We start from the raw sequence: 14,672 nt of genomic DNA on the forward strand, positions 1-14,672 counted from the left end.
AAGATGGAGCATTCCTCAATTCATTTCTTTTTTTTTTTAAGATTTTATTTTTAAGTAATCTCTACCCTCAACATGGGGCCCAAACTCACGACCCCAAGATCAAGAGTGGTGCACCCACCGACTGAGCCAGCCAGGCGCCCCTCAGTTCATTTCTTAATACTAAAACAAACACCAGCAAGGACAAAAAGAAAAAAAAAAAAATCACATTTGCCAATACAGAAAACATCTTAGCAAAGATGTCTAAAAGTCTTATGTTCAAAATTAGCTAAAATAAGCAACCCCCACCTCCCATTTCTCAGTTACCTCAGAAAAACCTTACCCTAACTGCTCATAACTGTGGTAAGCAGTCCATTTCTGTACCTTCTTAGAGAAACAGACAGTGAAATTGGTGTTTCTTTACCGTTTTGCTGGGGGCACAGGACAAAATGAGCATGTCCCATGTGTCACAGCGGTGGCTCCACCACGACGCAGGGCCTGTGGCTGACAGGGACACACAGACCCGGTAACCTAGAGCACACAAGCTGGGGTCGTGGACGACGCAGCAAGGAAACCCGGGGATGGTCCTCCGCTGGTAGCTCGTCAGATCTCAGAAAGACAAGATAAAATAACAGTGATTCACCTTCAGGCTGAAGGACTCAGTTCTCTGTCACCCACATTTAGAGCCACCAGGCCCATCCTGACATCCAGGAAAGAACCATCAAGACCAGAAGAGGAGGCCACTACAGGACCCTGCGTGAGGCTCTTCCCTGCACCTGGCACGGCCCCGCCCTCTGCTTTAGCACCCTCTACTCTTGGCAGAATTCAACCCTTGTCTCTAAAGGGCAAGACTCATGCTAATATTTTTAAATAAAGTACACAAACAGATGTTGTCATCGCTTTTATTACTCATAGTTTAAGCAACATTTTATATATATATATATATATATATATATAAAAAGTCATTTTTAAAACAACCTCATTTGCTAGAAAAGTGTCTCTTCCCTTGCACCACAGGTTTCTGCACCGACCACTGATACCTAGAGTCCTTCACATTAAATATATTATTTACGCGGGCACCAGGCAAAAGCTTAAGAACCTTTGAGTTTCCTACTTATAAATCCCCAAATAAATCCCACCCCTATGATATGGGTTACTAACATTAAAAACACTAAAAAATACACATTCATTTCACTTTTGCTAAATCCTTTTCTCTGTTTTCACATGACCAAAGATGTTGGCTTGGTTATGAATTCAGAAATGCTCCCAGAGTTCTTGATGATGATTCATAGAGAAACCTGAAACATAAAGAAAGATGATTAACAACAGAAATCCGCGACCAAAATACCCAAATGTACATTTTCACAAAATAAACCTAGAAATGTTTTGCAATGGAACACACACTCCGAGAGGCTGAAATAATCAGTAACTTTCACTGATTATTTCTCATATGTGAGGTGGAGCAAGAATCCCCATCACTAGGAAACTGCACTTGAACAGGGCCGTCATCGCTGCTCCCGCGGCCACAGCAGTTCACCGAGTCCCCAAAGCACTCTTCACGCGAACAAAACACCAGGCCAGGTTTTCTATAGGTGAACTCTTACTCACTCAGAAGTACTCTCATTTGCGAGGATCTAAACCAAGACTCAGATACAGGGCAGCCTCATAAACATGACAAGTACATTTCACAATCATGGGCTTTCTCTCCACAAAAACACAAGATAAATGAAAACTATTTATCCCAAGACTCACTATTACAATGACACCTACTCCAATCACTTCTCCTGGTCCTGCCCTACACACCTGTCCCAGAGAGCCAGGTTTGGGCTGAGCCCACTCAAGACACGGGAAGTCCTCACACGGGCCTTTACAGGTGTGTGTTCCCTTCTACCACCTGGTAACCATGAGCGCCTCCAGCACTTTCCCTCAGAGGGGATGCTGGCCCTGGACACAAACGCCAATCTCCATCCCCAGTGACGTCTCAGCTGACGCACTGTTCGGCGAGTGTCTGCCTGTGTCCTGCTCCTCGAGGAGACTAACCCACCACGTGGTCTACAACAGCCCTGCCTTGTATCAGTACAAACAGGCATGTAACTAAATTCTCTACTAGCCTCATTAAAAGAGATCAGAAGAATAAGGTGAAGTTCATCTTAATACATTTTATTTTACTCAATATACCCAAAATACATCAGCCTGTAATCAACATAAAAATAACATTGGCATACTTTACAATGTTTTTTTCACACTATCTTCAGAACCCAGCATGCACTTAACAGAGCATCTCAGGTCAGACTCGCCACGTTTCACGTGTTCAATTTCTACATGTGACAAAGTGGCCACTGCAGGGCAGCACAGATCTAGAAAGATTTTGAGATTTTTTTCTCTTTACCCCTGGAATTCCATAATTTTATCCACAGACTTACTTAGGCGTGATTTCTTTTCCATTTAATCCCATCCAGAATTTAGTGAAACAAAAAAAAGAAATTTTAAAATTCCCCATTTCTTCAGCTCTGGGAAGTTTTCCCTATTATCTGTTAGATGACTGCTTTTCTTGGGTCTGTTTCTCACCTGTCTTTACCCTGTGACTCCTCTTCATCAGTAAGTCTGTGTTCTGAGGTACTCCTCCAACGTGATCTTTCAGACCGTCTGGAATCTGAGTCTCAACGGTGACATCTCTCCAATACGTCAGGGACATTTTTTTTTTTTTTTTTAATCTTTTTTTTTTTTTTTTTTTATTTGACAGAGAGATAGAGAGAGAGCACAAGTAGGCAGAGAGGCAGGCAGAGGGAGAGGGAGAAGCAGACTCTCCATCGAGCAGGGAGCCTGACGCGGGGCTCGATCCCAGGACCCCGGGACCATGACCTGAGCCGAAGGCAGATGCTTAACCGACTGAGCCACCCAGGTGCCCCACGTCAGGGACATTTTTAATTTAGGATTTTTCGTTCTACATCATCTTTTTGGGGTATAATTGATTTTTTTCTTTGAAGACTCTTATTGTTGTCTGACTGGCCCACCAGTGTTACTTGAGCAACGGCTGTTCTGACTGTTCCTCACTGCTGGGCTACCCTACATGTGTGGCTGTTTTGTGTGTGCCTGACAGACACCTCGTGTACAGGTGGGATGCTGAAAGGTGAGAGGCACAGGCCCTGTGGAGGCCACCAGCGCAGCAGTGAGCTGGAGGGACAGTGGCCAGTCTTAGCCAAATTACCTCCCTGGGCCAGCGTTCTCATGTGTGACGAGACGTTTGAACCAAGTAATGTGCTCGCCCGCCTGAGCTCTCCAAGCCTTTAAGTCTATGTCAGAAGCCAAGTCTTCAGCCCACCATCAGGCCCCACCGCCTCCAGCAGACTGTGTTCATGTGCTGAAGAACATGCAACACGACCACAGCCACAGGAGGGGCAGACGGAATCAATTTTCTGAGAAAAACATTAATAAGATAAACAATGTCTGTTTTTATTTACATCTAGCTTTAATTTATCTACACCAATGTCCACTGGGCATTGATGATGATGGAAGCATGCTTCTAAATGAGCTATAAAAAGCATCCAGTCCCAAAATCATTTTAAAAAGACTATTAAAATTTCATGCAGCAGAATAAAATGGTATTATTCATCAATACTTGATAACCAAAAAGAGGTGATTTCGTCAGGGAGAACGCCTTTCCTTCAAGGTCTAATAACAAGGTTTAATGCTGGGGGTTGCCCAGAACACTGTCAACGTTGCCTGCACATAGGCATAATTAATATTGGCAAGTAATTTGCTTATGATTACATTCCATTTACTCAGTGGGAAAAACTCATGCTATAACCTGAACCATAAGAAATATTTATACTTCTAAAATTTCTAATTATAAATTTATTGCTATTTTCATACTATTTATGAAAGTAATAAATATAACATACTTGACATTTAAATGCACCAGCGTGCTGGCAAATGTATGCCATTCCTCCTGAGAAAATACGTCCAATTTACAGCATGCTATATTAGGTGAGGCAATTAAAGTGCAATGAGAAGCATTTTTTATTTAGCACCCAACAGACCAGTTAACAGAATACTAACACTGCTAGAGAGAAAAGTCGTTTATTCGTTAAGAAAACGTTCACTTCTGAATTAATGCCCCATTGCCTAAAATATTAACTGGACCAAAGGGCTCCCAGAGTCTTAAAGATGTTAACTTGCCTTAATGTCTCTACCCCAACATCAAATCAGTAATATTTTCAATTTAGTCTTAAATGTCCTTTTTTCCATTAGATTGATTTTGTTTTAGACACTGGTTTTCTATAGTGTGGTTCTTGCACATTTACGGAGCCCAAGTTTCATGGTCCAGTCCTATTTTCTTAAGATGTTTCCACCTTAAAGGGAAGAACTCTTTTTGCCATCTGTGTATCAGCCATTAAATATCCGCACAGAGCCCAACAGGAAGCTCAATCCCAAGACTCTGAGATCATGACCTGAGCCAAAACCAAGAGTCAGACCCTCAACTGACCTCGCCACCCAGGGGCCCCCAGTTTTGAACTTCTAAGGCCTTTTTTTCCCCTCTCAATATAACTAACACGATTCAAGTACTCAGCTTAAAACTCTGTGCAAGTGGGAAACAAAGAAATTTCTAAGAAGGAGCAAATGTCCCTGTTCCCTTACATCTTCACAATAGTATATACATACCATTCTACACCCAAAAAAACTTATCCTTGCAAATGTTATTTCTAAGAACAAAGAAATCCTGTAAAACGCTTGGACTTCTGGGGCATCTGGGTGGCTCCGTCCGCCTCTTGATTGCAGCTTGGGTCATGATCTCAGGGTCATGGGATCGAGCCCCACATTGGGCTCCTGGGCTGGGCATGGAGTCTGCCCAAGACTCTCCCTCTCCCTCTGCCCCTACCCCAGCTCACACTCTCTAAATAAATAAATAAAATCTTTTACAAAAATGCCTGGACTTCTGAGATTGTTATATCCTATGAAAATAACTTATCATTTATATAGGTTGTAATTCTGATGTGCCTGGTAAAAATATTTACACTGCCGTATGTTTTCTGAAATACAAACACTCCTCATTTCCTCCAGCTCAGAAGATCACTTCCCTCTTCCCCGTAAGTGTCTAGAAATAAATAAGCTCATAAAACCTAAGAGTCTGTTGAGTTTCTCCTTCAAATATACAGTTGCAAACCCCACTTTATTAAAACCACCTGGTAAATATCCAATAATTTCTAGGATGAAGTATATAGTTGAACGCATTCCCTTTGCTCACAACGAGGTCATGCAAACCCCTACCTACCCCAGTGCCCAAGTCAATGCCCTGGTCCGTGGGGGCTTTCTCTTCCCGGTTCTGACCACTGCAGAGACCCAGCCTTCTCCAGGAGACCCCAACAGTAAAGGCACCCCAGGCCACTGTCCCCACCAGGCCCCCCAGGGCGGCTGTCCAGCCAGCAGCTACCTGACTAGAACAGCACATGGAAGCTCACAGGATTGGCAGAGGGCCCCAGCTTTGGTTCCAGCAGCTCCCCTGGCACCTCCCCTGCCTCCTGGAGACTGGATATCCAGTGAATCCCATCAGAAGGCCTCAGGACTTCTCCATCCATGGAACAGTCTCAGTCCTGGGGTGTGCATCGTCCCTAGGAACAGAGTTGCTCCTCACATCTGCCTTTCCTCTCTGCTTTGGAGTTCGCTTTAACTCTCACTAGCCGATAGTTCGTTACACTGGCGCCCTGATAAGAATTTTTGACATTGAGATTTTCCTGTCCTAGTCACTGTGTGGTTTCTGCCACAAATACCCAGGAAACACTTGCTAAAGGAGGCTGGCACAGTTGTCTTAATACCAGACAAAACAGACTTTCTGGGTAAAGCTTTACTAGAGATAAAGAGAGACCCTTCGTAAAAATAAAAGGGTCAATTCATCAAGAAGATATAGGGGTTCTAAATTCATATGCACCTAATATCAGGATCACAAAAGATAAGCAAAATCCCTCTTATCAGAAATGCAGATCCAGTAGGCAGAAAATCATTAAGAACACAGTTGAACTCAACAGCACTATCAATCGACTGCATACAATTAATAACAGTGTATAAAGTATTTACCACAACCAGCTGGGATTTATTCTAGGTATGCAAGCCTGGTTCAACATTCAAAAACCACTGAGTGTAATCCATCACAAGACTCAAGAAGAAACAGCGTATGATCACATCAGTAGATGCAGAAAAACATTTCACTAAATCCAACACCCATTCATGATAAAAGTCTCAGTAAATTAGGAATAGAAGGGAACTTCTTCAACTTGATGAAGAACATCCACAAAATATCGGCAGCTCATGTCAAACTTAATGGTGAGAAACTAGAAGTTTTCCCACTAAGATCAGGAACGAGGCGAGGATGCCCGCTCTCATCACTGCTTTTCAACACTGCACTGGAAGTCCTAGCTAATGCAGTGAGAAAAGGAAAGAAAAGGTAAACAGAGAAGAGAGAAAACAGTCTTTGTTCATAAATTAGCAATTTAGAGTTTTCAAAGCCTTTCTGCAAAGGAGAAAGTAGCTAAGAAAAGTGGCTACTTTCCCAGGCATACATAAAACTATTACCTAGTTCAGAGGTCTGTAACACTTAACGTTATGAAGTTCACAAAACAGTAAGAAAAACACTGTTTTTGCTATTGATCTGAAAATCAAACACAGCTAATAGCAGAGTCTACAGGAAGTTGTACAGCTTGTCAGACGCCAAACCTAACACAGGCACTCGGCCGGAGGAGCCCAGTGAACACCTGCCTCAGAGCAGTCCCTGTGGCAGCAACGGGCCACCCAGAAAGCAAGAAATGACCAGTATTTCTTCAAAAATCTGGAGGAACCTTTCCCATCCTCCTTGTGGATGCCTGGGGACTGGGCAATTATGTCTTAGAAATTTGAAGCCTATGGTTTCAAAAACATAGCAAACCACTCAAAATAATCTGTCTAGTTTTAAAACCATATAAAATAAGTTTGTATGTCTTTATTTTTCTGGAGTAGAATTTACCAGATGACAATTCTGTTTTTGTTTTTGAAGACAAATTAGGGAGTAAATTAAACATACGCTCAAGGGGTTTTCCAACAGAGCCGTTTCTGTGCTTACAAGCCTGTTTTCTCACTGCCTGGCTGTTAAGTAGCAGCAATGAGAATAGGATCTGAAACGTATCTACGGAGTAGTACAGCTCTCGGAAAAGTCCACCTGGAGCACATCTGGTGCTTTACCTCTCCACGCTGTCCTCGTCCAGAGTGATCTCCATGAACGTCTTCAGTTTTCTGTGAACAGTGGCTGCAACATCTTTCACTTTTGAACTCCTCTGTTTACCTACAGAAAAGTTATAGTAAAGACAGAGAAAAGATTTTAACACTGCCACTGCAGTGTTAAAGCAAGCATACTCTGCTATCAATGTGGGTACAAGTTCAGTAAGACTGAGCCTCCCCACCCTTCGAGTTAATCTACCCATTGACCTGTGCAATAGTAATCGTCCCGACAGGGATGTGAGAAGATCAAGCAGACGTTTTCAGAAGCACCTCATTAGCTCTGAGGGACAGCTCCAATGGACATGATCCCGTGAGTTCTGTCTATGCCATCAGAGACCTGATCCTCACCTGGACCTCCACCACAGATAACAACTACCATGTTTCAGTGTCATCACTGTGTGGCACAAATTTAAGTACCTATTAAGTACTAGGTGCTCATCAGCACCATACCTCCCACCCTCACTCCTTCACATGGGGAATGTCCCCTCATTCTCCAGACCTCAACTCAGGTGAAAGTCCCTTAGAGAAGTCTTTTCTGATGTCCAGCATGGGTAACACTAGTCACAAAGTATTATCCTAAACCCGTAGACACACCATGCATTAGAGCTTACGGGGAGAGCTTGTTTTAATAGGAGCCCTCTTTGTCTATAATACATTACATCTTAGAAAATGATTTCAACATTAGTAAAACTGAGTAAAAAATACAGAAACAACAGTAATACGCAGAGACATTACTGCATTTTATATTGAGGTGAGCATTTCATAGGTATCTCCAACTACTTTTCCAGTACTATTTCAACTGGCTGGGATATTCAAAACACACAAGTATAAGGCTTAAGTAAAAAAGCAGATACATTAAGTATGAACACCAAAAACCCACCCATCATTAGCAAAAATAAATTCAGATTTTTAAGCACAGGGAACACATGACAAATCAATAGAAATTCAATTCTGAGGCACAGAGAGGGACATGTAATGGGTCCAGTGGGGGAAGGTGACAGGTGGACAGGCCTGGTTTCTAGGCTAGTGCAGGGTCAGCTGAGCAGAGGGAGACCAGCAGACGGCGTGTGCTCAGAGCATGGGACGACAGGCTGCAAGAGCTGGGGGAGTCTGACTGGCAGGGGACATGGCAACAAGGAACCGAGTTCTCAAACATCCTGTAACAATTCTGTATGAGATCACACCCAGCAATATCCCAGACGGTAGAAGAGAAAGTTTAACCAACCTTTATTAATAACCAAAATAATATGCATAACAGCTGTGAGACCCACAATGCCTTCAATATCATCAGAAGTAACACATGCCTTTAATTCATCTAAAAATGACCTGCAAAAAAAATTAATAAAAATCCGTAATTATTCTATAGTATATATGCTAATACTTTATAGAAAGACTAAGATAGCCAAGATTCATCAACTACCATGAATTCTAGCTTTCAAGTAGTGGGAAGCTGATTAAACTCTTCTCATACTTTTCACTATAAGCATGCCAAATCACAGCACAGGTAAGATATTAACATAAGATGATGTTGCTAGAAAGAGAATAGGGACGTTCTGGTAACCGAGAAAAGCTACTCTGTATACCCACAATGCACACAAAAAAGATTTCGTATCACTGAAAATAACTCGTGGCTGCTAAATATGATGCTTTTAACATTTTCATTGACTGTATCTACTACTGCAGTTCCTCAGGTATCAGACAACTGCGAAACCTTTCCTCCTCTACTCCACCAGTCCTGAGTGTGCAACAACAATCCCTGGGCTTCAGCCAAGCGACACACCGGCAGCACCGTGCGCCAAGAAACCACGCTGGCATTGAACCCAGGCAGGTGTTCGGAGTATCCTTAGTAAGAAGTATTCTACTACACAGCAACATTTTAAATGTTTCCCTCCAGCTGAATTTTAGTTATGGTAAGCATAACCAGGGACTTTTCGGATGGATGTATTTGACAGAAAGTTTGAATTTCTCTTTGTAGAAGTATAATGCAAAATTTTTTAAAAATGCAACTATTTTTAATTGCTGAGGAGAGAAAATTCTAGGAAACATTTTTCTCATGGAAAAAAAAGCACCTTTGAGAAATTTTGAGAGCTGAAGGAATACAGCAAAATCTACTGAGAGCTTCTAGTCACAAGGAGAATCTCAGGACAGTAAAGAGAACATGGTTACCTGATCACATCCGGAGACTTCATTATCATTCCTATTAAACACCTTGAAAATGGTGGGAGGTCTGAAAGAACCTCAGGGGTGGTGAGCTCTTCCATATTAGAAACCTAAAAAGAAGTTCCAAATCAGTAATTTCTAAATTGAGACTGAGATAGGCTAGTAACTTGTTTTATACCGCTGTGGGTTTTCAACCAGAAACTAAAAAGAATAGTTTTTATTAACTGTTGAAATATCTACAGTAATTATGATTATTATTGTAGACAGGGGTATATTATTCATTAGAGAGAAGTGAAAAGATAAAAATGTTCAACAAACCTTTTCTCAGACAGCCTGTAATGCGGTAGCGCTCTCTGTAAGTAACGTGTTTATGCAGGTCCAACTGGCTGTTGTTACTCACCCAGGACCGGGTTTTCTCAGTCTCAGCATGACCGACACCCTGGACTGAAGAATTCCTGGCTGTGGGCCATCCTTTGCACTGCAGGGCGTTGAGCAGCATCCTTGGCCTCCACCCAGCAGATCCCAGTAGTACCCCCTCCCCAGCACTGCCAGTGTCTTCTGGAGAACCACCCACGGTGCAATGATGTTGGTCTGGACCCACGTAAGGGGCTCTGGATTTATGCCCCTCATCACCAACCTTACAAGTTTAAAGTCACCCATTAGTGGCGAATGAACTCCACATGCAAATGGCTCCTTGGAAAATCTAAATCCAAAACCCTGCTCTGGAAGGGGTGGGGGCTGGGGGGGGGGAGGGTTATGTCTTTGTTCCCTGATCCCCCCCCATCTCCTCACTCCATCCACCTTCATACATCCCATACTGTCTCTCGTCTACTTCTCGGCCATCAGGGGACTCGACTCAGGTATAACTACACAGTACTTCTAAACAGCCTTTCCATATGCCCTCTGGAGGATTCATAATACTAATTTGGATATTAAAGTCCAATCATCATTATGTTTGAAATAGCTGTTTCTCATTAAAATGCTTTACATCTTAAATGTTGTGAATGCATTTCTGATATAGACAAATGATTATTGACTGGTTAAAATAAAATGTATCTTGGGGCACCTGGGTGGCTCAGTCGGTTAAGTGTCCGACTCTTGGTTTCAGCTCAGGTCATGACCTCAGGGTCGTAGATCCAGCCCTGCGTCGGGCTCTGTGCTCAGTGCGGAGACTGCTTCAGATCCCCTCTCCCTCTCCCTCCTGCTTATTCTCTCTCTCTCAAATGAATATGAATAAATAAAATCTTTTAAAAAATGTATCTTGAGATTTTTAGCATATGTAGCAGTAAGATATAACAGCACAGAGTAGGAGAATGCTAATCGGAAGAACATTGTTACAAGACTCTTACGATGCACAGGCATACCGTAATTTCTTAGGGAGATTGATGAGTTAAATATGCATACTAAAATGAAACCTAAAACAATTACACAAAGGACAATATAAAGTGAACAGAGAAGATAAAACGGAACAGTACAAACACCTGATTCATCAAGAAATGGCAGGAAAAGAAAAAAAGTAGGGGGACTAATAGAAAACAAACATCAAAATTGTCAAATTAAATACAAACATATCGATGGTTTCATTAAAATCAAATGGGCTAAGCACCCCAGGTAAAAGGCAGAGACTAGACCCTCCCCCAAAAAAAGGCCTGCCCGTGTGGTGACTATAGAAAACACTTTGAACACATAGAAAAACATGCTGAAACTAAAAGCCGTCTCTTAAACTATCAGACAGCCAATGCGTCAGAAAGACACAGCAGTCCTGAGCGTGTATGCACCTAACAACAAAGCTCCTACAGACATGCAAATTAACGGAAAGAGACAAGTCCACCATGGTGCTAAACTCTCATTAGTGGAACAAGTAGACAAATCAGTAAGGAGACAGAAGAGAGGTCGGCAAACATGTTTTATAAAGTAGTAAAATATATCAGATTTGTGGGCAAAACAGTCTCTGTCAGGACTACTCAACTCTGCAGTTACGGACAAAGCAGCCAAGGAAATTTGTAAATGTTGGGCGTGGCCGTGCTCCAATAGAAGTTCCTTTACAAAAACAGACAGTGAGTCAGGTTTGCCCACAGGCCATTAATTGATTTATTTATAGTTGTTAGCTATAAAGCTCAATGGAGTAAATATTCTAGTTCTTATTCCATGTATAATCTAGTTACTAGTTTCCTAAACCAAGCTTTAAGCTTTAAGGAGGGCCTTAAATTCCATTAATTTTTTAGCAATTTAGTTGGCTGTTTTTATACTCATGGTCTTACGGTACAGAATTTATATAACACAATGCCACTGTCAGATGCCCTCTTCTCATACTGAGAAAATCGATCATCACCTTTCTACCTTCTAAGTCACTACTCCGGAGTGCGCCTTCCCTCAGTGCCTCAAGGATCTCACTGGAGAAACAGCTTTCTGTTCGGATCTGAATTATCATCCTGGTTTTGTTGATCTTTACCCAAGTAGGCTAACTGTAAGAACTATGCAACTGCTAGGAAAACAGCCAGTCCTTTACAGAGTAGGAATGAGTAAGTTATCTGTTTAAACTGATATCAGAGGTTCAAATTTCCTATGCTTAGACATGAAAAAGAAACGTAAGGCCGTCAGACGCGAAGTACCCCAAACTGCACTGTCAGGCCATGCTGCATCCTGCTCACCACTGACCACGGCTGCTTTCGCCTTGTCAGGAGAGAAGAGTTTTAAGAAATATATCAACTCATGTTGATACCCAAAATGCAAGAAGGAAAAAAAAAAAGTTCACGATGGAAGGACTCGCTGGGTCTTAATCAAAATGGCAATACCCTTAACAAAATTCTCCAGTAGTCACATGACTCGAGTCATCCGCCAGCTACGAACTGTGAGGGGCAGTGGCTGGAGAAGCAGGACACCTATTAAACTCTGGGTTCTTAAAAAATACTTGGGAAAACATGAAAATGTGCTGCTAGGAGAGAAGAGTATGTTGAATGGTCAGAAGCAGACATGGTGGGGCGCCTGGGTGGCTCAGTCGTTAAGCGTCTGCCTTCGGCTCAGGTCAAGATCCCAAGGTCCTGGGATCGAGCCCCACGTCGGGCTCCCTGCTCAGCGGGAGGCCTGCTTCTCCCTCTCCCACTTCCCCTGCTTGTGTTCCCTCTCTCGCTGTGTCTCTCTCTGTCAAATAAATAAATAAAATCTTTAAAAAAAAAAAAGAAGCAGACATGGTGGTTTCAGGATGAGCAGACCTCACCTTCCGTAGTTGGTGACTTATCTCCACCACAGATGCAGCAATCACAGTCGAGAGCATGCCCCGATGGACAGGCGTGTCCATGTGCCAAGACTGAACGGTCATTATAAATTCATGGAGAGAACTCTGAACTGAATAAAGAAGCTACAAGAAAACACACCAGTCATTTCTTAGTGGTTAAAAAAAGACACTTTACAGGAGAAGTATTCCTACTGTCCTCCCCAGAGTTTCAGGAATCCCGATCTTGTTTGCCCTTTATCAACACCCAATCCTTCCCTTCCCATTGCTGACTCAGATCTCCTTACTATCTCCCCTTGTCATGTACAAATAATCAAAATCAGCATTCTCAAAAGTGTATTTTAGTTGGAAAACTCTATGAAATAACAATTGGGCATGCACAAGCCAGTTGCAATCAGTTATGTGTTTCCTGTCCTGCCAGGCAGAAGACTCCTGCTGCTGGCCTGCTGACCTGGGCTCATGAAAACCTGTTCCAAGACGAAGAGTCAAAGGTGGGCTCTTGGCCCGCCTGCCCCAGGTGCAGACAGCACCACCTCTCTGACTGCGCCATGCTCTGAAAAAGGGCAGCAAGCACCACTTGCAGGACAGCACCTGGTAATTATCTCCCATACCGAGGCGCACCCCACCCAACAGCCCAGTGGCACAGTGAATGCCAGCCGAGCCTGTGTGTGAGGTGACACGTCCCCATGCACCCTGTCCGCTGGGTGAGCACTGTCTGTCTAGTGACTAACAGCCCAGTGGCACAAGTGAATGCCAGCCGAGCCTGTGTGTGAGGTGACACGTCCCCATGCACCCTGTCCGCTGGGTGAGCACTGTCTGTCTAGTGACTAACAGCCCAGTGGCACAAGTGAATGCCAGCCGAGCCTGTGTGGGAGGTGACACGTCCCCATGCACCCTGTCCGCTGGGTGAGCACTGTCTGTCTAGTGACTAACAGCCCAGTGGCACAAGTGAATGCCAGCCGAGCCTGTGTGGGAGGTGACACGTCCCCATGCACCCTGTCCGCTGGGTGAGCACTGTCTGTCTAGTGACTAACAGCCCATCCTGGGAAGGCGTGAGTACCCGTAGGCCTTCTTCTGGTTGCTTCCTGAAGCTCCGGGCCATACATTCCAACAGTTTCTGAAATACTTTCTGGACCATATCAAACAGCGTTGCAACCTCTTCATCGGAGTCTGGTTTCTGCATCAAGGAATTCCCGGTGACCTCTCTCAGAATGCCCAGGAGTAATGACACATAACAGAAGCCCTTCACTAGAAGGAATATTAGAAAAATCAGTTATCTAACCACAAAATTTAGCTGAAATTATTACATTTTTCACACAACACATGTGTATTATGGTAACTGGAAAGAAATTGTTACTGGCAAGCCAATACCAGGTCGATCAGATTAATCTAAATTTTAACACACAGGGGCGCCTGGGTGGCTCAGTCACTTAAACGTCTGCCTTCGGCTCAGGTCATGATCCCAGGGTCCCGGGACTGAGCCCTGTGTAGGGCTCCCTGCTCAGTGGGGAGTCTGCTTCTCCCTCTCCCTCCCCCGGCTTGTGCTCTCTTTCTCACTCACTCTCTGTCTCAAATAAATAAAATATTTTTAAAAAATAAATTTTAACACACATAAATTTTATTTATTTTTTTTTTTAATTTTTTTAAGATTTTATTTATTTGACAGAGAGAGACACGGCAAGAGCAGGAACACAAGCAGGGGCAGAGGGAGAGGGAGAAGCAGGCTTCCCGCGGAGCAGGGAGCCCGATGCGGGGCTCGATCCCAGGACCCTGGGACCATGACCTGAGCCGAAGGCAGACGCTCAACGACTGAGCCACCCAGGCGCCCTAACACACATAGATTTTAAAATAAATAAATAAAATTTAAAAACCTGCTCCTTTTAAATATAACACCAATACCTTCAACAACAATAACAGTGTATTTAAGTTGATCACTCAGAACTGGGCTCACTACACATGTGGGCAGTGGGGCCCCTCGATCACATGGATTAGAGAACATGTCTCCTTTTCTCACATAATGGCAACATTAACACCAGCTCTACTGTCACGAGTCTGAGAA

General features: G+C 43.3%; 1 protein-coding gene across 5 annotated transcripts in view; it reads right to left on the minus strand.

Annotated features, from left to right (window-relative positions):
- Positions 1 to 864: 864 nt before the first annotated feature.
- NCAPG2 (non-SMC condensin II complex subunit G2) overlaps positions 865 to 14,672 on the minus strand; it is a 63,917-nt gene continuing 50,109 nt past the window's right edge. For all 5 annotated transcript variants that reach the window (XM_036067099.2, XM_078059817.1, XM_036067093.2 and 2 more), the window contains 6 exons: positions 13,674 to 13,861; positions 12,599 to 12,739; positions 9,388 to 9,491; positions 8,447 to 8,547; positions 7,186 to 7,285; positions 865 to 1,274 (listed from right to left, as the gene is read on the minus strand). In XM_036067099.2, the coding sequence (XP_035922992.1) occupies positions 1,223 to 1,274; positions 7,186 to 7,285; positions 8,447 to 8,547; positions 9,388 to 9,491; positions 12,599 to 12,739; positions 13,674 to 13,861 (686 nt within the window). In that variant the 3' untranslated portion in view covers positions 865 to 1,222. The remainder of the gene's footprint in view (positions 1,275 to 7,185; positions 7,286 to 8,446; positions 8,548 to 9,387; positions 9,492 to 12,598; positions 12,740 to 13,673; positions 13,862 to 14,672) is intronic.

Source organism: Halichoerus grypus, chromosome 12, assembly GCF_964656455.1.
Source record: "Halichoerus grypus chromosome 12, mHalGry1.hap1.1, whole genome shotgun sequence".
Lineage (NCBI taxonomy): Eukaryota > Metazoa > Chordata > Mammalia > Carnivora > Phocidae > Halichoerus > Halichoerus grypus.